Source organism: Fringilla coelebs (assembly GCF_963513975.1).
Source record: "Fringilla coelebs genome assembly, chromosome: 1".
NCBI lineage: Eukaryota > Metazoa > Chordata > Aves > Passeriformes > Fringillidae > Fringilla > Fringilla coelebs.
The window spans coordinates 14864210-14891066 of record NC_140028.1 but is presented as its reverse complement, the minus strand read 5'-3'; the positions used below and the strand labels follow the sequence as shown (position 1 = coordinate 14891066).

The 26857-nt window shown below is 39.3% G+C and overlaps 1 protein-coding gene across 1 annotated transcript in view; it reads right to left on the bottom strand.

The window, feature by feature from the left end:
- The window catches only part of SAMD12 (sterile alpha motif domain containing 12), a 176315-nt gene that overhangs the window by 117277 nt on the left and 32181 nt on the right, over positions 1 to 26857 (bottom strand). The window contains exon 3 of the mRNA XM_084215060.1: positions 13028 to 13157. Coding sequence (XP_084071186.1) covers positions 13028 to 13157 — 130 coding nt within the window. The remainder of the gene's footprint in view (positions 1 to 13027; positions 13158 to 26857) is intronic.

Here is a 26857-nt window from a genome sequence, read left to right as displayed (position 1 = left end):
AAAGGCTCTTTTCATTAGAGTCTCCCTACTGCGTACAGGCATCTGTCAATGAACCAGCCTCATTCCAGCATGCAGCATACGGAATTAAAAGGCACATGTTTAATTAAGATGTCATGTGATCCTAAGCTGTATGCTTTCAGGGCAAAAAAAGGCACGTATTCTGCGTGGTAGCTGTTAAATACTAAACTTGTACCCTCGCCAATGAAAAAAAAAACAAAAGAAAGAAAGAAAAATGTGCCAGGTTAGCTTGACAGGCTGAGCATCAAGATAACTGGTATTACCTATACAATGCAATTCTTTGTTGACAGAAGCCCAAATTAACTGTTCCATTCTTTTGGCAGAACTGGCGAGAGGCTAACCAGTCTGTAGCTCCTTGTGTTGAGAGTAATAAAAAAATCGCAGACCATCATTTATTAACAGAAAGAAGCTTTCTCCATGAGACAGACTCGGAATGAGTCACTGTGATGTAGGTCTGCATATGGCTTAATGGGACATAAAAAAGGGCTGCACACATCTGTGGATGGCAAATTCAGCAGTAGATTAGCCTAGCCTAATGGTTACAGGTGACATTCATCACAATCAAGCTGTCTTTTGTTTGTTTTTGATAAGCCAATATATGACAAGCTTTATCTATATGCACAGAGCATCCATAAACCAATGGACACAAACAATTTTGCATGGCACTTCAACTAGAGCTTGACAGCAGATTGGATTGCCGTACTTCATAGGTTTGATATGTTCATAACAGATTGCCACATTCCTGGCACTTCTCCAGACAGTGTTTATACCTTAAAACAGCAGCAAAAATTTAGAACATGCAACATTTCCTTATAGGCCATTTGGGATCATTGCACATTTGGCACTGTTTTTGGAATAACTTTATTAATCCATCTTCAGGTTCTGAGATGTTATATTTAGATCAAGAACAAATACCGTTAAGATAAAATCTACATAACCTATGCAAAACAAACATTAAAATTGTAACTTCAAAGTTCTAGTCAAGGAAAACCTTGTTAAATAAAACAACTGTGCCGACATCCAAAACCCAACTGGACACACTCCTGGACAATCTATTCTAGTTTTATCTGCTTGAGCAAGGGGGTTGGACTAGATGGTTTCAAAAGGGCGCTTAGAACCAAAATAGTTATAGAATCTGGTGATTTTGACCTGCAAACAGGTAAATGATCTCAATTCAGCAATTCCCTGCACCCAACAGAACCTGCAGAGAGACTGACTGGGGTTTATACACATTAACTTCTTTTGAGGATCAAACATTTGAGTAAAAGACCTCCCTGTAATCGCAGCACAATGTCACCAGGCCCTGTGCAATGCAGGTGCCCTGTCAGTACAGCTGACAGGACTGGGATTACATTGACAGCTTGTCTCAAACACATGGCACACTGACAAAAGATACACATTTCCTCAAGGGCATCATTGTTCAGCACTTCACAAAACTGAACAAAACCTCAAATTCCCCTTGGGAGAGCATTTGGGTTTTTTATTCAGTGATTAAGAAGCAACACTTTTGTCTGTGGAACTTGGAGGCTTCTCTTACCAACCTGACAGGCACGAATTCCTCATGCTTCAAGCAGAAATACTGGGAAACAGGGTAAGGTCTGCACAGCCTGATAGATTGCAGGCTCTTGAGATTCTGAAAACTTCTGTGGGATAGCTCATGTTCTGACATGATTTTTGGTCTTCTTTGGTTTTTTGTTTTTGGTTTTTTGGGGGTTTTTTAAAAATTTTTTATTCGGGTTTGTTTATGGGTTTTCCCCCCATCCTTTTCTGCAGGGTTAAAAGACTAAAATCAAGACTAAAGAAAGACTAAAATCCACAGCAGACTGCAGCCACTGGAGAACAGAGTGCCTGATTTTCAGCAGCAACAACACAGCTATCAAATAAAGCACTCATATATTGGATTAAGTTAGATTGTAGCTGTAGTTAACAAGAAGCCATCAGAATAGGAGGCCCCAAGTTTTATTTGAGGCCAAACACATAGTGCTGATTGCTGTATAACAAGAATTTGCCTCTAATAAGTACTGTGGGGCTCAGTAACATTAATGAAACCTTAGGGGAGGGAAGACTGTATTCTGTCATGGGTTTTTTTTAAGGAGCCATGTCTTTAGTCCACCTTGTTAAAAAGGTTCACAGCTAAATCCACATGTACATGTTTCAGACCAATCACAAGGTTTTGGGTCAGTAGACTCACATCTCTAAGTGTGGGGTTTTGGTTCACAGGTAACAGAATCAATTAAAAGATACAAGTTTCTCACAGTGGATTCCTCTTTCTGAGCAGCAAGCATCTGGATGCCCACAGAAGGACAGGAAGCCTTCTTCTGCATCAGTTCAGTGCTGGTCACCACTAGGATCTAAGGAATCAGATAAACACTTCTCAGGGCGTGCAGATCCTTGCTGGGTGAAGGGATGAAAATCAATTCCTCTATGCAGTAAGGGCTTGGACGGAATCCAGCCTGATTTTACATTTTTTTCAAAAAGAAAAGAGCTCCTTTCACAGAATCCACAGGAAAATTCTGGAGCTGGGTCCTTACATGTTTGCTGAAGAGCCAGGTATTTGTGACCTCCCTGCACTGTGCATTCCGCTATAACAAGGATGAAGCTTGGGGTCAGGTGCACTGCCCTGGACCCTGTCAGACTTTCAACCTGTTCAATTAACTATATCAAATCAAACCATTTCCACTGGAGCACCAAGAGGCACTTCTTTTTAGTGAAAGCTATTCCTTTGGCAAATGCTGACTAGTAGAGGGCAGCTGCTTTAGAACTTCAGCAACCAAAAAGAAAATTTTAAAAAAGCAAAACACCTCTGGATTTTATTTTTATTGTAATATGGGGGAGGTAAAGAAAGAAGAAATCCTTTCTTCCCCAGTCTCTTTGCAAAAGTCTCATCTGGCTGGGCTATTTCCAAAAACAGAATCAAGGAGGGACACGACAAACCGGGCACTGACAAGCTCATCAGCGGAGCGGGGAGGCTTCGCGTGAGGGCGGCCCTCCCGAGCGCAGTGGTCACGACTGCGCGGGGCGCACGAACGCCAGCATCGCTCCGGGATCACGCCGGCATCGCTCCGGGATCACGCCGGGATCGCTCCGGGATCAGGCCGGGACCGCTCCGGGATCGCTCCGGCATCGCGGCTCCCGCACGTTGCGGAGCCCGGGCGGGCCGTTCCCGGTGCGGAGGCGCCCCCTACAGGCGGTCGCGGGCCGTGCACGGCAAGAGGCGACGCGCGGCTTTCCCAAGGGCAGCCCCGGCTCTATCCGACACCAGCCCGGAGCCGCCCAGGGGCTGAGGTGCTGCGGGGAAGTGCCGAGGGCTGCAGGGGGCTCCGAGGGGCTGAGGTGCTGCGGGGAAGTGCCGAGGGCTGCAGGGGGCTCCGAGGGGCTGAGGTGCTGGGGAAGTCCCCAGGGCTGCAGGGGCTGTTTGCCCAGCCGCAGCGCGGGAATTCGGGAGAGGGCAGCTGCAGAAGCCAGCCCAATTCCTGTGGGCCGTGCCTAGAGTCTCGGCAGAGGAAACGGAACACGGCTGAGAACATAGGGCTGCGACAGATTTGGTTAATCCAGTTGTCAGAGACTTGATGCAAGAGTGGAGTCGTTGTCTACATGTACATTATAAATCAGAGACCGTGAAGAAGCTGTTATCACAGCATAACTGGTGGAAGGCATTCGGAGGCAATAGCCAGTCAGAGGTGAGAGAAGGAACACAGAATATTGCAAACCAACTGGATGAGGGAGATTAAATACACACAATTAAATCACAGAATCATTAAGGTTGGAAAAGACCTCCAAGATCCAGTCCAGTCTTTGGTCAAACAACACCACCATGTCAACGAAACCGTATAGCACTAAATGTCATAGTGTCCAGACATTTCTTGAACATTTCTGGGGGTGTGGACTCCAACACCTCCCTGCACAGCTTGTTCTAATGCCTGACCACCCCCTTTCAGTGAAGAAATTCTTCCTTGTTCAAAATAGAAGTCAAACTCAGCTTCATCCAAGTTCAGATATCAGTTATTCCTACTGCATTTCACTGTGAGGTTGGATTTGTTATTAGACTGAGGAACACTACCAAATAATTATAAGATTACACTAAAACTAAATCCCTGTGTCATGAATAGCACACGCTGGCAAGTAACAAGCTGAAATAAAAAGAATCAGCTCTAGCTGCTCACTGATATCACAAACACACACCCACTAAGCAGCAAATTAATTCACTTTTTCAAAATGAAGAACTGTATGGTCTTCGAACAACTCCTCCACTTAATCAGTCTAGTTTTCCTCATCTAAGTTTTCCTTACCTACAACTGAGCCATAAAATTGATGCTGAAGTTGCACTGCAAAAGCAACAAATATTTATTCCCAAACAATAGCAAAATTTATCTGAAAGGAGACCCTGCAATATCTCCCATTTCTTTTCCTGGTACACTAGAATGGGATCCAAAACTTCTGAAGCGTTGCAGAGAAGCCTGGCTTGATGGGAAATGAGAACTCTAACTAACAGTGATAGATCCAAAAATGCAGGAAAAAACATCCTAAGAAATAAAATGAGAGGGTAGAGCTTTGATATTGGCCAAAATGTTAGAACTTTTAATAAAGTAATCAATATCCCTGTAAAGCAGTTAAAAGACAAAATAGTTGATAAAAAACAGGCTTCATGAAGAACATGAGAAGGGTCACAAAACAAAAGGCGAACAAAGGAAATAGGGTGAACATAAAAGGGTTGTTTTCATAACATCTCCTCTTAGCTATATTAAGTCCACTAAATTCATCTGCTTCAAGGTAATCATTTCCTCTCCACTTACTACTTCAGTAATTTACCCTCTTACCCTTGGTTTTACAAATCCTACTGAAGGTGGATGCCTGACTTACCTAAGATAGATGGGTAAGCACCCAAAGGCTACATCAGTGGCTCTTAAGCTTTTTGGCTCTGTCAGTGGATCACAATCAGTGTTTAGTTCTTCTGGTGGATACACTGTGCAGCCTTATCAGCAAACTAGGAAATATCACAAAGCTTTACAATATAGTTTGAGAATTCCTGAAATAGGTTTTGCTAAGACATTTGATACACTTTTCCATATCTCACCCTAATTCACATTTTTAGATCTCTTCTGAGTAAGGAATAGAAATTGATTTTGAAACTGGCTGCCATGGTGAGTGCATTGTACACGATGTGAATCAGTGTTCTGTAGAGAATACGGTGGATTGGGTTTACAAGGACTGTACAACAAAGATCTTTCCAAGGAATACAGTAAAACATGATAGGATCTCTAGTTAGGAAAAAAACTACTAAAGTAAATATAACAAGATTAAATTAAAAATGAAAAAACCCTTGTGTTAGAGGAAAGGAGTAATCCAATTATCATTGCATGTATAATTATAAAACATTAATTCCCCATCTGACAGCATATGAAGAGTAAGTACCAAGGAACAATTAAACACTGCTTCAAATGAAGAGCAATATACCTTTTTCTTCTCTCCCCTAAATGCTCATACTCTTAGAGTACAGAAGAACTCATCTGTGCTAAGCTGACAGGGAATTTCAGATCTAAAGCTGAAGGACTGAAATTATGCTTTTCAGTTCAAAGATGATTTGGATTCTGTGTTCTACATCAGGCAGGAGTAACAGCTACAGCAAATCTGGCTACCCCAGCTTTACTGAACACTGAAGGAAAGAAAAAAGGGCAGCTAGAATGCAATTCACTTCTGAATATGCTGTAGAGCAACTGTTTACTGAGACCATAAGAGATCTTCCCAGGTAAAGTGGATAGAGCGTACCAAGGAGAAGCTGCTTGACCCAAAAAATATCCACTAAGACAGGAAACTGTGCAAAACATTCATCAGCTACTTGCACAGCAGATCTCACAGCTGATAATGGATTAGGAGCATGGAAACTTCATTCTGAATTTAGCAGACATGGAATTTTACATCATTGACAAGCAAAGGCAAAAATGCCTCCATTGCCCTTTATCAAGTTCCCTTTTCTTCCAAACAGAATAGATTATATTATCACTTCTTCCACACAGAATTTTATGTAACAAAAAAATAAGAGCACCAAACAGTCCCCACTCATTTATGCAGAGGAGAAAAAAGTATCTTTTTCATTACTAATTGATGAACTCCGATTGATGATCAATTGTCTTTTCTGTGATAAATAATCACAGAAAAGGCAACTGATAAGAAAATAATCAACTATGTCAATACTTAAGTTACAACTCCCTGTGAAGTGTTTGAATGCCTCACTGCCCCTTCTCGACTGCAGGTGAACCTTCCTGGCCAAACCAGATCTCTCAGCAGCCACCACAGCTTTGTCTCAGGCTGTGGAATTTTCTCATGTTTTATGAGCTATCACCTGACTGAAAAGACAGACCCAGAAACCACTGCTGAGGCATGAGAAAAGATTACTTTCACACAAAATTTTCTGTCAGTAGGAGGTTAAATATTGAAAAAAGACTTCTACTTTTCCAACTTCTTTCAATTCTATGCTATATAAGCACAGGGTTACATTAATATATTTCTGATATCTTCCATGCAAAAAGAACAGTTGCCACATATTATGCAAACAGAAGCCTTATCCCGACACTCATCACTCTTTGATGTGTTCCACATGTTAAAAATTTGAGAGCAGCCAAGTATGAAACAGGGAAAACTCTTCAGTCCCTCACATTTTCCAACACAAGCATCACAGCTCCACAAAGAATGCTGCAAATAGGCCTGACCTTACCAAGACAGCAGAATAAAAGCTCTCTCCAGGGTGAAGCCATGATTTTAATTTATTTTTTAAACTGAAGATGGATGTAGTCAGGATTGATTTGACAGCCCACCAACCAACCCTGGTGTTAAGACCTCACAGAAAGAGCATGGAAAAGCAGCATAAATAAGGACTGAGGGTAAGGCTGGTTTACACTTTGCAGCACAGAGAAGGGAAGGGCTTTACAGAGATGGCTGGAGATGAAAGTTGGTTCTGCTCTCCACTATCAGACTAACACTGCTTGGCAGAAGAAATCTGTTGTGCTGAAGAGACTCACATGCAAAACAAGGAAGGTAACTAATACTTTATTGGAAATACCCTCGATTTAGACACAATGAAGGTTCTTTCAGAGATATATGACAGTGCTGAAGAATGCTCAAAACTTTTTAGAGTTTGGGACTAAGCAAAGAGATACTTTAATAATGTTTTAAAGGAGATTTAAGTACTTTTCCTACAACACACTGACCCAGGACCTTCTCTGCTTGATATCAGTCCCACACCTGATCATAAACACACCTCTATCAATAACAACCTAAAGTAGGCTGTGACAGGTTTTAAGGGACAATAAAACAATGTCCAATAAGATAATCTAAGAACAGGTGCTGGTTTATGTAGTCTTCTGCAATGTAACAACAGTAGGATTTGTGAGAAGACTCTCGAGGGACAGGTGTCAGGAAACAGTTGGGGGACACCCACAAAGACCACTTTACAGGAAGACCTCATTTTGCTTCTTGCATCAGGCCTCACATTAGGTGTGTTATGTCATTGGCACAAGACATAATTTGAGTGAGTGTAATACTCATCAATAATGGAAGGATGAAAGATAATGTTGGAATCACTTGCCAAGGGAAGGGCCAGGAAGTGACCAGCAGCTGTTCCAAATGAAACAGACCTGTTAACAGGAAGGCTTGGTTGACTCAAATAGTATCTTTTATACACATATCACAACACATTTAACAACACTGGAACCCTTATCTCTGTTGTACATCAACCAAAACATACGGCAAACGATGAATATGTTCAGGAGGTCTCACCACAGTAAATAAACCCACCTGCTTTTGGTCACCCTTCCTGCCCTGGAGCCAGGAATGAAACACAGGGCCCTGCAGTCCACTGTACACCTTACATCCCCAGGTCACTGCACTGGCTGCACCACAAAACTCACCTGAGGCCCATGAAACAAAGGGCAGAAATAAATTATATATGTTTTAAAAATTGGAAAGATATCCGGGAACACTTTGATTTAAAAAAACCCTGTCTCTGTATAGAGAGACAATAACTTAGCCCCTGAGGATTCAGTACGCTTCCAAAGTAAACTTCCAGTGTATTTCCAGAGTAAACTGAAACAGAGACAAGATATCTCCAAATTCCAGTGTAGTATCTTAAACCATGAGACTATCTCTTCATTAAAACACTAAATAACTTGAACATTTTCTCTGATATGACAAACCCTAACATCTATAAATAAATGTAAATACAAATATAATTTATAAATATATTACTGCAGTGAAAAAAATTAATCAATGCTGATTTTAAAAGCATGATTTTATATGAATTTCATGTCATAAAGCTTATTTATGTCAATAAAGTTCATGTAATGCAAGCATTTTTAGGAGAGCTAGAATTAGCAGATTTTAAGACTATTTGCAGCAGGTTTTCAGTATCAATTTATATTTCATTTTCCAAGGTGCTGTTTGGTATTTAATGAATATTCAGAAGTCCTGGTCCCTTCTAAAACTAAAATGAGATTTTCTTGAGTCCTGTTCCTTCCTTCTTAAAAGTTTCATTTTAAAAGGCTTGAGTCCTTTCAAGTACCTCCTACCAAATTTCTTCAATTGGACCAAGGTACCTCTTGGGTATTTCTTTGACAGAATCAGGTTTGTTTAATGATCATAGCATTAAAACCTCTTACTCTGAAGATGTGCACTAGCACACTGGGGATGTAAAACAACATGAAGCAGGGTTTCCTTCCTTCCTTCCTTCCTTCCTTCCTTCCTTCCTTCCTTCCTTCCTTCCTTCCTTCCTTCCTTCCTTCCTTCCTTCCTTCCTTCCTTCCTTCCTTCCTTTCCTTCCTTTCCTTCCTTTCCTTCCTTTCCTTCCTTTCCTTCCTTTCCTTCCTTTCCTTCCTTTCCTTCCTTTCCTTCCTTTCCTTCCTTTCCTTCCTTTCCTTCCTTTCCTTCCTTTCCTTTCCTTCCTTTCCTTCTTCCAAATCATACATCCATAAACAACTACTAAGACATCTGCTTTCTTACTTTGTCAATGGACCATTTATCCCCAAGTAGTTATTCCTTAGTCATTCTATGCCCAGTCTTGTTCCTGTTAATGCTGCAACATTGGAAAAATCTTCATTTGCTTCAATGGTACAGGATAAGACCATCAAAGAACTCATCTCTCTAGAATTCACCAGTCATCTAAAAGTACTGCTGCCCAGCAAATTCAAAGTCACAAATGCACACAGAGAAAGGACCATTTCTCAGTTTTATCTCCAGGAATATACCAGCATAAAAACTGGCAGGTCAGTGCAACTTTTTGTGTCTTCTCATACTGGTGTAATTGCCAACACCCGTTGTAGAGCCTCTAGTGACATGACCCTGCCATGGCATTGCCTTCTTTGTTGTACAAGCCACCGTCATTTTTTTTCTTCCCTTTTCTTATTTTTCCCACCACTGCTAATTCCTGTCAGGTGTCCTTAGATGTTGCTCAGTACTACTGCTTCAAATTCTTTCTACTTTGTCTTTGGGTTCAGCACCTTAAAAATACTTCTCACCTGTTGCTGAGTAAGTCAACCACATACTCCACTCCCTGAATCCAAGGACTTAACGTATTAAAAGTCTCAGAGTTTCTTATTAGACTATTCAGTATTTAATTCTCCCTAACTGGCTGCAAAATGCATTTCACTGGCTGGTTCTGAGGTACTTAGTAAGTACTCAGCAAATCATAGGACCATAGAAGAATTCAGATTGGAAGGGACTGCGGCAGATTTCTAGTCCAACCTCCAGCTTAAAACAAGGACAGCTATGAGATCAGATTGGGTTTCTCAAGGTTTTATCTAGCTGGGGCATGAAACCTTCCCAGAACAGAAACTGAGCGACCCATTCCAAAGCTCAGAAGTCCTCAAAGGGGAAGTAAGCTTCTCCTTATTTTCAGCCTCAGCCTCGTGTCTCTCATACATCACTGCAAAGGGTTGTGTTCCATCTTTTTGACAAATCCTTCTGTATAGTGCTGCTAGTGCCCCCTTGAGCTGGCAAGCTGCCTCTCTGAACAAGCCCAGCTCTGAACAAGCCCAGACTGAACAAGCCCAGCTCCTTCAACACACTGGTCACTCGGCAAGAGCTCCAGCCCTGGGCATCTTTGCAGCCCTCACCCTGACTTGCACTGGAATCCAAGAACTGTAGTCTAAGTACAGAGTAAAGGGAATAATGACTACTCTTGATCAGCTTACTCTGTTCCTGTTGATAGTGACAGCATTCTTTGCTGCAAGGCACAACTCTGGCTCATTTTGTCTTCCTGACTATCAAGGTCCTCACTTGAGCCACTTCCCAGCCAGTCAGCTCCAGTTTCAGTGGGGTGCAAGAGCCTCAGCCTTCCCAGAGGCACAACTTTGCAATTGTCCTTGTTGAATTTCGTAAGGGTCCTATTGATGCATTCCTGCCAGTGTCTGGTCCCCATGCCTAGATCCCTATGGATTGTCCCTACTTGAATCTACAGACTGGTACCCACAATTTGCTGTCATCTGCAAATCTGATGAGAGTACACTCTGCCCATCCCATTATGTCCTCAAGATCACTGTTAATATGAAGATCTTTTTTTCTTATTAGGTAAGTTTCCAGACAAAGAATTTTTTCTTATACATCTGCAGCTGCTCTATGTCAGAAGTAGTAAAAAGATATAAATCTCCACAAAGAAAAGGATAGTTTTGGATTCATCTTTGTCCACAACTCGTAAACTGTAATCAGCAAGAGTCTCAAGTACGAGCCACACTTCTCAATATCTATATTAACAACTGTTTATATATGTTTTCCCAAGATTGTTTTCCTGGCTTATGACCATGTCTTAGATTTTATCTTCAAATAAAGTTTAAATATCATTTTCATGTCACTTTCTTCAAGAACTTTTCCATCTTATTTTTCCATCTCAAAACAGCCTGTAAAGTCACATTAATTCCTGAGAAATTTTCAACAATCACATCACTTTTCCACAGCCATATCTGGGAGTAGTTACACTACCTTGGCTTAATCTTCACATTAGTTTCCATGCTTCCATGCTCTACTTTTTCTGAGCCACAAATCCTCTGTTCTTTCCCTTTATTAGATTTCAAATAATCAGAGTCATGGGGACCAACAGCACTGGAAATATCCTCCTGAGTTAATGATTCCACTCACAATATTATCACAATATACTTTTATAAAATCTGTACAGATATTGATTGTGTTTCTTCTTTGTTAGTTGCTGAATTGAAGTTCTTTCCTGCAGATTTGTACCAATATTTTCCCTATACCTCTTTTGTGTAAAGTAAGAAAGATTGATCTCAATTCCTCTTTTTCATAGAGGTCTATCAAGTTCAAAGTTTTGCACATCTGCAATGAAATTCCACAGTTTCCGTCAGTGTTTATGCTGAAATGGAAATGTCTTCCTTTCAACTTCATCTCACAGTGCCTTAATTCTAGAAAGAGAATATAGTAGAGCAGTAATAGAAAATATTTTAAAATAGCTTCATTTTCTTCTGGTAGTGCTCTGGATGCAGTCAGCTCTGTACACATGGGTGGAGACACAGACTACATTCCCACAGACTGCATTCAGCAGATGGTGACTGAGAGGAAATGGGCACAGTGGTAATGTACTAAACCTTAACACTTAGCAAACCAATACAAACCACCTCTTACATTTGTGTACATGTACTCCTGGCTACACAGTAAACAAATATGGGCAGTTTGTCATGTTTGCAATCATCCACATATTATCAGAAAGAAAATAGCAACAGGAATGAAGGCAAAATTGGAAACAACACAAGTACACATGTACATGATCAGACAGTGACTGAAACACACTTCAGTTAACAACACTTATTGTTAAGACTGAGATTGTATGTGAAACTCAAATTCCAGCTTAATGTTAAATGGCTGAATGCCAGTTTCCAGTTTTGTATACCACCACTGCAGAGAACAAATCAGTGTTCCATATTAAACTTACAATTAATTACAGATTAATTGCCATTTTGGTATATGAGCAAAAATGCTATTTAACTCCCAAGTTATATTTGCTAAACTCATGCCAATTCGAAGTGATCAGCCAAAAGACAACTACAGCAAACTGAGTAGGAGTTAACAAGTCAAGCAGATCAACAGGATCAAGATCAATTACTAAAGTAAATAAGAAAACAATACAATTTTGCATTCAATATAGTCTTTTAAGGAAAGAGACCCAGTTTTGAAGGTTTGGAGATCTATGTGTATTTGTTGAGTAACCATGATAGAACAAAGAAATATTTTTTAGACTAGGGAAGGAAAGTATGTGCAACTGAGAAGCAGCACCCTAACACAGTGAAGGAAAGACTGTACAGAAGAGTGGCTCGCTGTACTCAAGCCCCATTTTGGACAGAAATCAGGTTTTTTGGCTGGAAATAATAGTTCAGATTGATTTTAGATTGATCCTAGGAAAATACTGACTCTAAGAACCATAAAATACTGGAATAAAGAGATGCAAAAATCTGCTTCATTGCAAGATTTCCAGAACAAAGCTAGACAAACATCCATCAGAAATGAACCTGCTGTACTGATCCTGCTTCAGGCTAAGGGAGGGGCTCAGCTGGGATCACTTCCTACCCTACATAATAAGAACACAAAGATTAATTTATTTTTTTTAAACAGTGGGGAGAGGCACAAAAAAAGAATATGAATTCAAGGTCAAACACCTCAATGAAAGAGAAAATTTATATAAATTACATTTTCCTCATAGGATGTTTCTTAATGGTTGAGTTATGGTTTTTTTAATTTGGAATGAACAGGGTGACTCCTTTACCCACATACACACTGATTTCTTTCCTTATTATATTGACCCTGAACTATCTGAAATTGTCTTTTAAAGAAATGAGGATATCACTTACCATATCCTATGAAAGCTGGAATACTCCCTCTGCTCTAAACCTTGCAACTCTCTAGTCACACATTCAACAAAAAGCCCTCAATGCACAGTCACAATCTATTAACAGCAAAGTAAAACAATTGACCACATTTTAAGTAAGTAAAATATTGCTGATAGTGCATACTTTACCAGTTATGTCATGCTGTTTGAATGACTCACTGTAGATTTGATACTGATTAGGGCAATGTTTCTTCAGCCATTTGCAGACATCCTGCTGGGTCCATAACGCCACAGGCTTAGTCAGCTTCACAGTCCCAGACTAGGAACAAAGAATGAAGAACAGAAATGATGTTTAGTCTGCACACAAATTTTGAAAATATTAATCTGTCACCTCCATATATGATATTAAAATACTAAATACAAACCAGGAGCTGCTCTGACAGATGTCCAGTAATAGCCAGCCCATTACACAAGACCCTGCTGTTCAAATACATCACAGAGGAATCACGCACAGTGGAAGGTTCTTTAACATTACTTCCCATTGCTTTCATGTTCCTTGCACCACAGAACCATACTGCACTTCAAGAAATAGTTTTAAGAGTGACCAATAACTACAGCCAAAGGATAACAGATGCACACTTTGAATAGTTCAAACTCACAGGAGAGTTGTACATTTGTGCCCCAGTTTGGATATAATCACAGAAGACCAGGAGTACCCTCTGGCCAGGCAAGGTCCTCAACTACAATGACAGGAGATCTTGCAACACAGGCCTTTAGTGCCAACAAGCCTGAAGACTGGTTTTGTTTGGGAAGACTACACACCAATGGACATGGAGCTGGTGATATTGATTCATACTGAACATTTCAGCTGACAAAATTCCTAATTTAATGATGTTCACAAGCAGCTACAGTTTTTCTGTTTTGTTTTTACCTTTAACTTTTCTACAATCACCTTTACATGAAACAAGTAGGACTCTCACTTCAATCAGTTGATCCCTTATAAATGCGTAATAATTTTTTAAAATAACACTGTTCAATACTTTCCTTAGAATTCAGTTTTCTAATAGATTAGCAGTTTATAAATAAATATTCATAAATTGATTACCTTATTATGTATGAAGTCACATTTCATTTAATCAAACAATTCACTTTAGCACATACACTTTTTTTAACTGTGTAAGAATGCTGAGTTCTAAGCTACCTGAACTTCAGGAATTTAAACCTCTTGTCAAAGTAGGCAAAAAAATAAACAAAAAAAATATTCTAAGTGATTTAATCTTTTTGCTTTTTTCCTGCAGCACAATCTGCCTAAAAGACTAAAGAAACTTTAAACAGATTGTCATGTATTACCAACAATAAATGTTTCACTGGACACTGCTGATGTAAGTGGGTGTGAACATCAGTGTATACATTTACTTCATATTTTGTCAAGGAATGAGTCTAGGGAATAAAATCAAAGTGTCTGTTTCAATACTATGCATGCAGAATACTGTCCTCCAACTCCCTGGTGGTCTAAAAGTTTCAAGAGAAGTTTCTCTGCACAAATTTGAGGTGAAGGGGAATGTCATCTTAACCAATCTTCTCCATTAGGACTCATGGCAGACTCCCTCAGAGTCACCAGCCAGGGTTTATTCCAGCATTTACTCAGATGCACTTTGTCAGACAGACTTTCACAAAGTTGCTTTGAAATTTTTCATTACTACAGGCCCAAAGACCAAAGCAATTTCAAGCTAGTGCTTTGCAGGTCCTATTAGGTCCATAAAGTATGTCATGCAAAGACAGTAAATTAGGGCCAGGGATTATGGCAGACCTAAAAATCCAGCAGGCAAATATACCTTGCATTTCTCATGTCCAGTTGTCCCTATCTCTTTTTTATTGCCTGTGTAGAAGTTGAAAAAACAGTATGAAAATCATGGTTGAATATATAATACCATGCATATCCCATAGCTCAGCCTTTTTTGGTTTGAAGAAAAATAAACTTATCAGAAACATGAATCCTGTTTCAAACACACTAATAGGCATCATCCATATTTAGAGGCAGAATAATAATGCACAAAACCTCCACAAAGAATCAGTGTCATCTGCTACTGCCACCCACCAAAATACAGAAGTTTGGCTGACAGACTTGGTCTTCACAGAAAAAGAAACTTCCAGAGGTGTTGAGGGTGCACAAAAACCAGGACAGCACTTGCCCTAGCACTGCCCTTTCTGAGCAGCTCATCAGTCTCCTACACACACAGGATCCTGCATTGGTCTGGAGAAGGCACAGCCTCTGTAAGGAGAGCAACTGCCCCATAACCCCAGCTCCTCATGCAACCCAAGAGATCAAAGGGCCCTCAAACTTCCCTGCTCTTCTTGTCACTGCTATTTAAGTCAAAGAGGAAACTGAATTTCAATGAAGAGTCCAACATTATGCGATCGGTTCACTGATTTTTTTGTTACACACAGCTATAAACGGGTGTCCTCCACAAACTACATCAAAAAAATAAACAAGCAAAAATAGCCACATGACACAAGCAGTCTGATTCCATAGAAATCCCTGAACAGGCTCAAGACTTCACTGTCTGTCCTTATATGTGTTACTGCTTAAATTTTAAGATTTTTTTTTTTTTTGCATTGGAATTTTTGAAGACTAGAGGAAAGTCTGTCAGCCCTTGAAAAATAAATGGTTAAAAATAGATTTCCTGGTACATCACAAAAAAAATTAAATGAAAAATATTTGTGTGCAAATATATACAGCTACCTATAGACTTACAATCTATTTATTCCTAGCTGAAAGTACACAAGCAGTGCCAACCTTTGTTTAAACCAAGAGGCTGTTCTTTTCAGTTGAACTACTATTGTCCTCTTAAAAGGTTTAAGCACCATCATGTTAAATATCCAAAATACAAGTTTATTAACAATTTATTAACAATTACAGTACAAATTTAACACATCCCCCTGTGCCTACAGAACTGGAAGATGGTTTCAAATGCAGCTTTTATGCCATACCATACACAGATCACTGCACAGCAAGCATACAGGCTGAATTCTTCAGTGTTTGGAACTGTGATAGAAACATTTAAACTTACAACTACAGTCCAAAGAGAACATTTTTACATTGACAATAAAAACTATTAGGTTTAATTTTCTAATTTCTAAGGACTTGATGAGTTAGAGGAACAAATGGGGTTTAAAGCAATGGTTCTAAAGTATGTCTTCACTTTCATTTTTGGAACATCATACCCAAAATATTTTCTAACCAGATGCTCCAAATGAAAAGCTCCTAAAAATATTCCTTCCTCCCACAAAATTCATTTCTTAGTTTCTTCCCTGCTCTGAAAGCTAGATCTCATACAAAAAACCTCCCAGTAAATCAAAGAAAATTACCTGTACCCTAAACATACCTACTAAAAGACACCCCTGGCATTAACTACATATGAACTACATAGACAGGTGAAAAACATAGTATGTTTTATTTTATTTCTGTTTATTAACTCAGTCAATAAATAGGCTCAAACTGATTAAAGTAATGTATTTAAAAAAATACCTTTGATCTGGCCTTCCTTTTAATTTTCCTGACATAAACTCATCCTAAGATCACCATTTGCTGGCAACTCTGTATTAGTTTTAATCTTGCCAAATGCTATGTCGAGTCTTGTGCCAGATACAGATGTAATGAGAATAAAAGTCCACAGTATTCTGGTCTTTTCTTGTATATTTGAAGGAAAACCTGTTTCTTCAGGATTTTGTGACAAACTTTTCCTTCTAGATTGCCCAAACCCAGCTTTTGTTACATGTATCTCAAAATATAAAAATGACTGCCAAGAAGAAGAAAAAACATATTTACCACTTGACAAAATTTCATGCTCTCTTTGTTCCATGGTGCAGGGAAGATAGTACTCAACATCACTAACTCGAGAATAAATAAATAAACAAACAACTAAAACTTACAGCCTGTGCATTACTAGAGTGTATTTCAGTATTCAGAATAGCACCAGCTACCAATCGCTGCTCTTCCTAAGCAATGATGACAAGTTATCTCTTCAGCCTTCCAGGTGCAATTTACCAAGCCTGCCAGCTTTAAAGGTCAATTTATTCACCAGAATTTCTTTGTATTTATTTATCATATTTTACTCCAGAAAGAAAGGGCCTCTGTATTTTTGAGTGACAAAGGATTCAATCTCATAATTTAAACTACACTACATACTTTGAGACAAGTTATCTGAAAATGCTTCTCCAACTCTAACATTTTGTGTATTTACAAACCTACTCAGATTACAAAAGTCAGGGATTGTGGAGAGGAAGGGTGCCCAGTCAAACAGGGCTGCAGGTTTGCTGGAATAAGGCTGTCTCATACTGTTTGTAACATCTGGTTTGCCAGCGTACTGATCCTGACATGTAAGCATGGTCAATGCGTATTTACATTTAAATTTACCCAAAGTCAGACCCCACCGTTTCTTTTATGAAACAGATAAAAGGCACTGCTGAAAGCATTATTAGAGCAGATTCTGCTCCAATATACATCTTGAGAGACTCTGCTCTGGGTTTTCAGTTTAACTAGAAAAAAATCAAGCAGAACCAATTTTGTTACAGCCATGTTGGTCAAAGGACTGTCACAGTTCAGACTCTGCCAGCAAGTAAATACCACACAGCTGCTCACTCACTTGCTCCCCCAGTGGGATGGGGAGAAGAACCAGATTAAAAAAGTTAAACTCATGGGCTGATATAAGAAGAGTTTAATAAGTGAAACAAAGTAAAATATAATAGTATTAATGTTTATAGTAGCAATGATGAAAATGATGATGATACTAATGATAGTGATTAAAAGGAAGGGAAGAAAGAGAAAGAAAATAACCCCCCAGTAAAACAAGTGATGCCCAGTACAGCTGCTCACCACTTGCTCAGCAATACCCAGCCCATCCCCAGGGCTTGGCTCCGTCTGGCTGTTGTGGTTTAACCCCAGCCAGCAGCCAAGCCCCAGTCAGCCACTCACGCCCTCACCCACCAGTGGGGTCAGCGAGAGAATCAGAAGGGCAAAAGCCAGAAAACTCATGGCTTGAGATAAAGACAATTTAATAGGGAAAACAAAAGCCACACACATGAGCAAAGGAAAACAAAGAATTAATTTTACTGCTTCCCAGGGAACAGCAGGCAGCTGTTCAGCCATCTCCAGGAGAGCAGGGCCCCATCACATGTAGCAGTGACTTGGGAAGACAAACGCCATCACTCCAAACATCCTCCCTTGTCCTTTCTTCCCCCCACTTTATATCCTGAGCATGATGTCATATGGTCTGGAGTTTCCCTTAGGCCAGTCTGGGTCACCCATGCTGGCTGTGTCTCCTCCCAACCTCCCAGACACCCCCAATTTCCTCGCCACCATGGCCATATGAAAAGCAGAAAAGGCCCTGGCTCTGTGCAAGCCCTGCTCAGCAATAACAAAAACATCTCAATATTATCAACTTTGCATTCAGCACAAATCCAAAACACAGTGCCATACTAGCCACTGTGAAGAAAATTAACTCTACCCTAGATGAAACCAGCATACTGGCCAACTCCCACCCAGGTTTTCATACTAAAAATTATATCCTATGGAATGGAATATATTCCATAGGATATCCATTTTTAGTATGAAAGCTTGGGTTTTCTCACACTAAAAATGGATATCCTAGGGAACACCAGTTCAGGACATCTGTCCTGGCCATGCTCTCTCCCAGCTTCTGCTACAGCTTCTCATAGGCCAAGCATGAGACACTGAAAGTCCTTGACTCGGGGCAAGCACAGCTTAGCAACAACCAAAACATCCACGTGTTACCAACATTATTCTCTTACTGAATACAAAACAGAGCACTGTACCAGTGACTAAGAAGAAAACCAAGTCTAGGGGAAAATACAACAGAAACCCAAGCAAGGCAAGGCTACAAGGAGAAGCACCACAACTTATTAGACCAGCAGTGTGGGTTCTTCCAGCTGTGCTTCAGACACAACTGCTCAATGCTGAACCATTATGTCAGCCCAGTCAAGCAGTTTGAGGGAAAAGGGGACTCAGTTGCAAGGGGCAACATGAGACTAGCAAAAGAAAGAAGCAGTAAGGTCATTGTAACCTAGCAGGGACAGAGAGAGCAGTATGGGTGGCTGTCACAAGAATAATACAGAGTCAGCTGGGGCAGGAAACATTAAAATGGGTCAGAATACCATTGACATGTCTGTGCTCAGAGGAAGAGACTGGAAGGAATTTTCATACATCAAGAAGAGAAGGAAATATTTCTTAAACCAAAACATAATGCCTCCTGCAAGCAAAGTACAAATGGTCAATGATATATTTAAAAATTATAAAAATAAGTTTTTATGTTTATCTGACACAGATACATAAAGCAGGGAACTTTACTACACAGCTCCAGGAGCAATCTAAGTTATGAAATGTTTCAGGCTGCTCCAGAAGCAAGACTAACAGCATCATCTTCATCATTTTACAATAAGAAGCAGCAGGAGCAGCAATGCCAAGTAAGAATTTCAAAAACATGATTTTCTTTTAAAACATGCTTGAGTTACATTTCTAAAGCTGAGAAAATATCATATATTCCAAATTACTTCTCCAACATTAAACTGCTTATACAGAATTCAGAATCAATGGCTAACATAAATGAGGCTTTACATCCAGGAAAAAAAAATGAACCACACTTGTCACTTGTGAATGTGTTATCTTAAAATATTGAAAAATCTGGGAAGGGTACATTTTGGTTTAGAAATACATTTTCTCAGATAGTCAGATATTTTATACTTACAGATTTTTCCAGCAAAGACAGAAGAAAATTACAGTAATAAAAAATGCCATAAAACCACTGAAATCTCCATTGTATTGGGTTGCCATCTATGTTGTTGAGAATTTTAATACTAAGAAGACATGAAAACAACAAACCAAAGGAAATGTGTTTATTACTAAACAAACTAACTAGGAAAATACTGTAGACAGCTTGTCTTTTATAAGATTGAATGTTAAAAAGATTGCTGATAAAAGATTGAATGTTTAAAACTTGAATTGGATCAGAAATCCAGACACTGAACAGATGGTGACAGTCTTCTGGTATTGGGGATGAAAGAAGAAAGTCAGAGAAGGAGATGAGGACACTGGGGCAGCAGCAGCTCAGGGCTCTGAGCACTCAGTGAACAGGACCAGGACAGCCCTCTCCAGAAAGGACCAGGTAGGGGAAAGACTGGAGACTAGCAGGGAAGTCATGGAAGGTAGGAGAAAAATGTAAAAAGTAGTGTAAAGTAGATTTTCTGTTCCTATCCTTCCTCTTCCTGAAGGAAAAGGAGAGAAAAAAATGCCACTGCTACAGGGTTCCCTCCTACATGAGCAGCAGTGGTTCACGGGCTCCTGTCTCTTCCTGAGTCTCTCTCCACCTTTTCACACCACCAAGGCCCAACTCACTCAGCAGCTGCTTTTTGCTGTCTCTAGAGCACTATAAAGAGCTGTCCCTGCCAAGACAATGCCCTGGTGGTGTTTAAAGCCAGCTCTGCGCAAGCAGAAACTTCTACCCCAGGGTCCCAAATCCATGTAGCACCAGCACTTGTTCAAAGATTGAACAGGAGGCTTTCCCTGGCTTTCAAGCTACAGCAGGACTGACCCAATCCAGGACCTTCTGTTCCAGTGCCACAAACAGGTGTACTACAAACAGACTGCAAGGGAGGGAGATGGAAGGAGAGGAGAAACAAATTATGAAATATAATAAGACTCATCTGAAAAGTAAGTAGTTGGTAGGAGGGAGTTAAGTCCCTCTGAAGGCTGTTGCAAGTATAACCACCAATAGGAAAGGCTAAAGGTATCCAAATAGTATCACTGAGCTTTATCCTGATCAGGATAAAGACAGAACCAAAACAACAGGCAAAGATAAATAAGGTGACACATTTCCTGTGAGAGCTCTCTCTTTCCATGAAATATCCCACTCTGAAAACAAGAATCATGACTGGCAGATGCAGGTGTTGATATAAATGGCAGTGGCACTATCAGCAAACTGTGAAGAACTGAAATGTCAGAATGAAAAAGGCACTCCTCAGCATTGTCAAAAGGCTAACATGATTCTAATTGCTATCAAAAATCCTGAAAGCCACAACTGGGACCGACAGGCCAACAATAAAATCACAAGTAGGACCAGGAGTACCATCAATTTTAGGTTTTGACCACCAAATCCAAATCAAAGCATATGTTTTAAAATTCACTTCATGTAAAAAAACTGCATTTTCAATCTTGCCAAATTTAAGAGTCTCTTCACTCACCACAGCAGATTCCTTCCACTCCAAAAATTAAATATTTACTTTTGGATATTTGCTGAGAAAATGAAAAAGGAAGAGAGGAAGAGTTGCTCTGTTGAGGTGAGGGTTGCTAGCTCACAAGATATGTCAGTTCTTTGACACTTGTCATTCATGTGGTTCTGATTCCCCTTCTCTACCTCAGACCATTCAAACCTGTCCAAATCTGGCTCTGACCACCACTACCTTATATCACAGATTACAGTCTTCACAAATAAATACAAATCCTTCTTGTTTTACAAACAGAAACTTATTCTGTATCCTGCATAGATCTGGAGAACAGGCAATTTCTGCTTACACAGCAGGTGCCTGACTACTGCTTTATACAGCTATGAAGAGAAAAGGCTCCTCCTTGACCTACTCTAGCCTGCTTACTCTTCAGCCAAAGAAGAAACAGAATGAATTTTAGTTAGTGGTGTTGGATTAATAGTAATTTACAACAAGTAATTAACTTAACTTTACTACTAGCACATGTTTTTAACTGCACTTAACCTTCCACCTCAGCAAAAATAAAAATTTGAGACATTCATCCTCCACATGGCACACACACTTGCAGGTTAGCTCATTTTTTATCCTGCCTCAAGGACTAAGAACTACACACACCGTGAAGAAGAATCCTGGCATAAGTTTTCATCACAGAATATTCTCTTCAGACACAGATTAGCCACAGGAGAGTGCCCCATCTTGATGGAGCTGTAAGTTCAAATCCATTCAGGTACATACAGGAAAGCAAACAGGAATATGTAATAACTAAAATGGTGATGAAATGTAGCTCCCCATTTCCCAACAGATTCTCCTGAACTCTGAAATACTTTCACAGCAACTGAAATTCCAATTCTGAGGAAGTTCAGTATTTGTAAAAAATATTTTCTCCATGTCTAGATTAAAATAAAAATTAAAAGAAATAAAACCACAGAAAATCTACCTGTACTACAAAATTGGAAATTACAAATGAGTGTCTATTCCCACTTTTTCTTTTTTTCTAAACCAATTTTGGCACCTCTGTAAGTTACAGCTTAGGCAGCTGTATCTACAGTTGAACTAAACTAGGACTGCTTATCAGGAATTCCATTAAAATAAATACAAGACAAGTATATAAGTAGGTACACTGATTTTCTCAGAATTTCTTACACACTTACTTAAAGATGGTCACACAGAAGAATTTACTACCTAAAATACAAAATACACTGGCCAAACTAGACTGGAAAAATGCATAATTAGCACAAACTTAGAAATAATACACTAAAATCTTATCTCCTTATAGACTTATTTACTTATAGAAAAGTAAGCAGCTAAAACCGAGAGCTAAAAATGTAGAGATCTGAAGGACAGAACAAAGTCCTGAATTTACACTTGCAAATTCAGTAAAAAGAGTTAAGGGAAGTTGGTCAGCCTGTATTTGTTTTGTAAATCATAAGACTACATCTGACTAATAAGTACATCTATTAGTGATACCTTATCTACAGTTCTTCAGTCACTTAACTGTATCCTTTCAAGCACAGCTCAATGACCAATTGTTAGCAGTATGAATCACAAAACAAGCTACCCTAAATGAGAACTAGACAGGACCACGACAGTTTTAAATGTACTTGTTTCATATTCACATAATCCATATTATCATGGCTATGAACTGAAATGTGGCAATTAAAATTACAATGTGGAGATTAACAGCAGAATTTTCTAAGGCTTATAAAAATAATTTCCTTTACTAGGGATTCAACTACAATACAAATAGGTCTTTAATGGGGGGGGAGAAAAAAGAGGTTGTACAAAGCAGTACCCTAGTCTTTACAGAGATTTCAGGCAACATTGGTAGTAACAAAATGTTCAGGATATTCTAATCAAAAGATTTTCAAATACAAGCTAAGCCTGACCTCAAAAACATGTAGTTAAGAGTGTCAGTGGGGGTTATGTTGTTTTTGGCGACATGCGTTTTAAAGAATTACACATCAGTGGCATAATATTGCTTTTGCTGAGGCAGTATTACCTTTCTCTGGGGAGTTGTCATTAATGATTGTGACAATTTTAATTATTTTTTATTTTGGGGATTTACTAATGGAATTTCCCTGGCATAATAAATCTGTGCAGCACTGGCCACACCTCACTCCTTTCATTTATAATTACAGTATTCTGTTGAGCAGACACTCAACACTGTGTATTTTTTAATAGCTGCTGTATATCAGAGGTAGATGGTCCATTTTTTCATCTTAAACACACAGTGAAGCATTTCTGTAAGAGAAGAGCTATAAAAGCTGTTACTTCAGTGTTAGTGAGGTTAATTTGACCATTAGCTCAACAACAGTACATTTGTACAAGGAGAACATCCAGTATCCTGAGAGGATCTTAATCCCTATTAAATGACAGGCTTTCTTACAAGGTCTACTCCTTCCAAGTGAATCACACTTTTGGCACTTTTGCTTCCAGCAGATGTGCCAATTAAGAAGCTTGCACTATAAGAAGTAGGCTAACCTTTCCATGCCAACTTTCAGTCTTTATGGATAGGCTCATTCATATGCAGAAGGCAGGTGCAGCAGCCAAGGCATTTTAGACCCCAGCAGCAATCAAAGTTTTCTAGAAAGCTTTGCCAGTTGACTCTTAACTATGTTTTTTTGAGCCAAATACATTTTGAGGAGAACAACTTTACAGTATGTAAGTACAAGTAAGAAAAGGTCTGAGCCTGACTTGGCAGGTCAGTCTCTTGCTTCCCCAATAAGACATTCAGCAAAAACAGGAGGTAAAAAGGCAGATGTTGACAGAAGAGTCAGATTAGCCCAACCATCTGATTCACGCACGAGCACTGCAATACCTTTGTACAGAAGGTCATAATGGATTTCTCAAATAAATTATGTACAAGGCAGATCCATCACTTATTTTTCAAAACAAGGAGAGCACTTCTGATATCACTGTAATTTATTGCTAATTACTTTTGAGAAACTAATCTTCTCTCCCTAATAAGGGAATTCCTGTATTTGCTTATCTTCCTTAAGAAGTCCTCTATTCACAAATAGAACTTAGGCACTACAATGCCCTTTTACCCCCCACACTGGGATCCACGAAGCCCAGGCCCTTTTGCTATTAATACTGTTGTTACTGTGCATGTCTTATTCCATTGTTTTGGGCTTTTAGCAAAGTGCTATAGGAGACCCATAGTCTCTCCTTTTGTGCCCCTCTTTTACTAGATGGGGAATGGCTCATCTGGAATTTGACTTCCTGCTGGTGTTGAAACCAGCCCACATGGGAAAATGGGATGTACTCAGGAACATCCAGCAGGCACCACAGGGAGGCTGAGCAGGGCAGGAATGCCAGTGAAGATTTGCATCTTCAGTTCCAGGTATCATTAAAGAATAAAACCCAAATATACCCAAAATGTCCCAGCAACATCTTCCTGGGGAAGGCACCTGTGAGATGTGACAACACAAAAATGTGGCACTGAGGTTTTCAATTAAAATATTATGCCTACCTGACCTCAGTATGAGGAACTTATGACATAAGGAGATGAATGTGAGACAAGGGCTAAAGGAAGGTAAATTAAGCATAAAAAGGAACAATATTCATCTTCTGTAATGTGTTGACTGCATATGTATCTTTTCTGGAGAGAGATTGTGAAGGGATAACTAAATTAATGTCCCGGGAAGACAAACTTGCCCTAAATAAGAACTGGAAGTATTTTAATAAGATTTCTGAAAAAACTCAGTTCTCTTTTTTTTTTTCCCCTGGACCACTTGATTGCAGTTTAAGATTACATTAAAAATTCACACTAATCCTTCAGTTTCTGTTTGCAGAAAGACCAGTAGCTCAGGCAGTGAACAGCAGGCAGTTCTCAAGATTCACTCCAGGGGCAAATCCATCTCACAAGCCAAAATTTAACTCTTGGCTAAGTAGCTGATGTTCTGTAAGACAACAGCATAAAGACACACATAACTTTAAACATCTCAAATTTCCCATTAGGTCTGCTGTGCTGTTCTGTTGCTCAGATCAAGGCTTTTGTCTCAACAGCAGCCTTTGGCAAGTGATATTTTTAAACAGTTAACACATTTAACATATTTTCCTTCAGAGCTGGCATATTTTCTGAATAATAAAATATACAGACAGGCCTAATAATACTCCAACCACATTAATACAGGAATCATCATTTTTATGCAGGTTTTTATATCCATCCAATTACTGATGCATAAATGACTCCAGGTAAAACTCTCATTTGCACTGCTTCATTTAAGACCTTTCTAAGAAGCATTAAATTTAAAAATAAACTTATTCCTATCTATCCAGAAACAGCAGGTAAAGCTACAAAGTAAACATGCAAAAGAAAACTCAAAAATTGCAAATGGCTTGACAAATCTGCTTTGCAATTTTATTTTAGACCACGTTATTGCAGTGTTTTACAGGTCAGTTGCCAAACTTAATTAGTCTGCTATATATTCTCAAATCCACAATGTCTGTTCAAGGGTTTTATGCTGAGAGCTTCTGAATTTGTCCAAATTTAAAACAGTACACAAACACAAGCAAAAGTCATTGAAAAAATTCAAGGATGGAGGTTGCTTCAAAGGCACCTAGAAAACACTTTTTTATTTTTGTTTGTTTTGGCAGTCCCTCAAAAGACTGATATTCTAATCTCCCACACATCAGAATTCATAGAAATGAACTGTTAAAGAATGTTACCAGACCTTTTAGATGAAAACATGGCCAAACGCAGGCAGCAACAGTAAATAGCTGATATAGAGAGCACCATCTACTGACAGGCAGCACTTTGACAGCACCAAGGAGTTTTGCAAGGTACTGGGCATTGCATCCCACTGTCTTTCAGCTTTTAGGAATTCAGCTTTCTCTAAGAGGTGTGTCAGTACTTTTCACATTTTCTCACCTGCCCTGTCTCACTTAATAGATTTAAGCTGCTCTCCTGCTCGTGGTTTACCAGAGCCCAACTGCACCAAGATGCAGCAGCTCACCTTCCCATTTCTTCCCCATTTCACCTTGTGATTGAAGTTTCCCACATGGAGATGATCACCTCTTGTACACAGCTGGTATACCACCGCCTTACAATTATAAATTAACATGTTATCACCAGCTGTTTATGAGGACATTTCCAAAACCTCCCTAGTCAACAAGGGTTTTCCACACTTAAGTCAAAAACATTTGAACTGTCCCTGGATGAGAAGCAATCACCTCCTTTAAAGGCCTACTTCATGCAATGAAATATCCTTCTATGTTCTCATGGAGAAGATTACATGGAGATGGATGTTTCTTCCTCACTTTTATCCTGCTGCTGTTTTATTTCTTTCAAGACAGTACTACAACCTTTTATTATTTTACTACACAAAACTATTAGCAGATGCACATAAGAAAAGGCTGTTTCCTGACAGACAAGAAAATATTATCGGTATCAACCATTTCTCTTGGCTAATATTATCCGAAATAACCTCTACGATGCTATCTAACATCTTGACCACTTCTAAACACAGGCATAAAACACAGCAAAGATGCACTGAAGTACTCTGGCACATCATTTGAAAGTACTTGCTAGCACTGTCACAATTACTTACCATGTGAGATTTGCATTGCAACAGTCTAAGAGCTAAATCCTTTATACATATGCTTCAAGAGCATAAAAAGAGGAAATCAGAGTAATTTTTTTAACAACATTCACTGGTCTTAAAGACTTTCACTAATAAGCATAAAAACCTTGTGTGATAATTAATCTGAAAAGTGAAAGTAGAGAAGAAATATTCACAT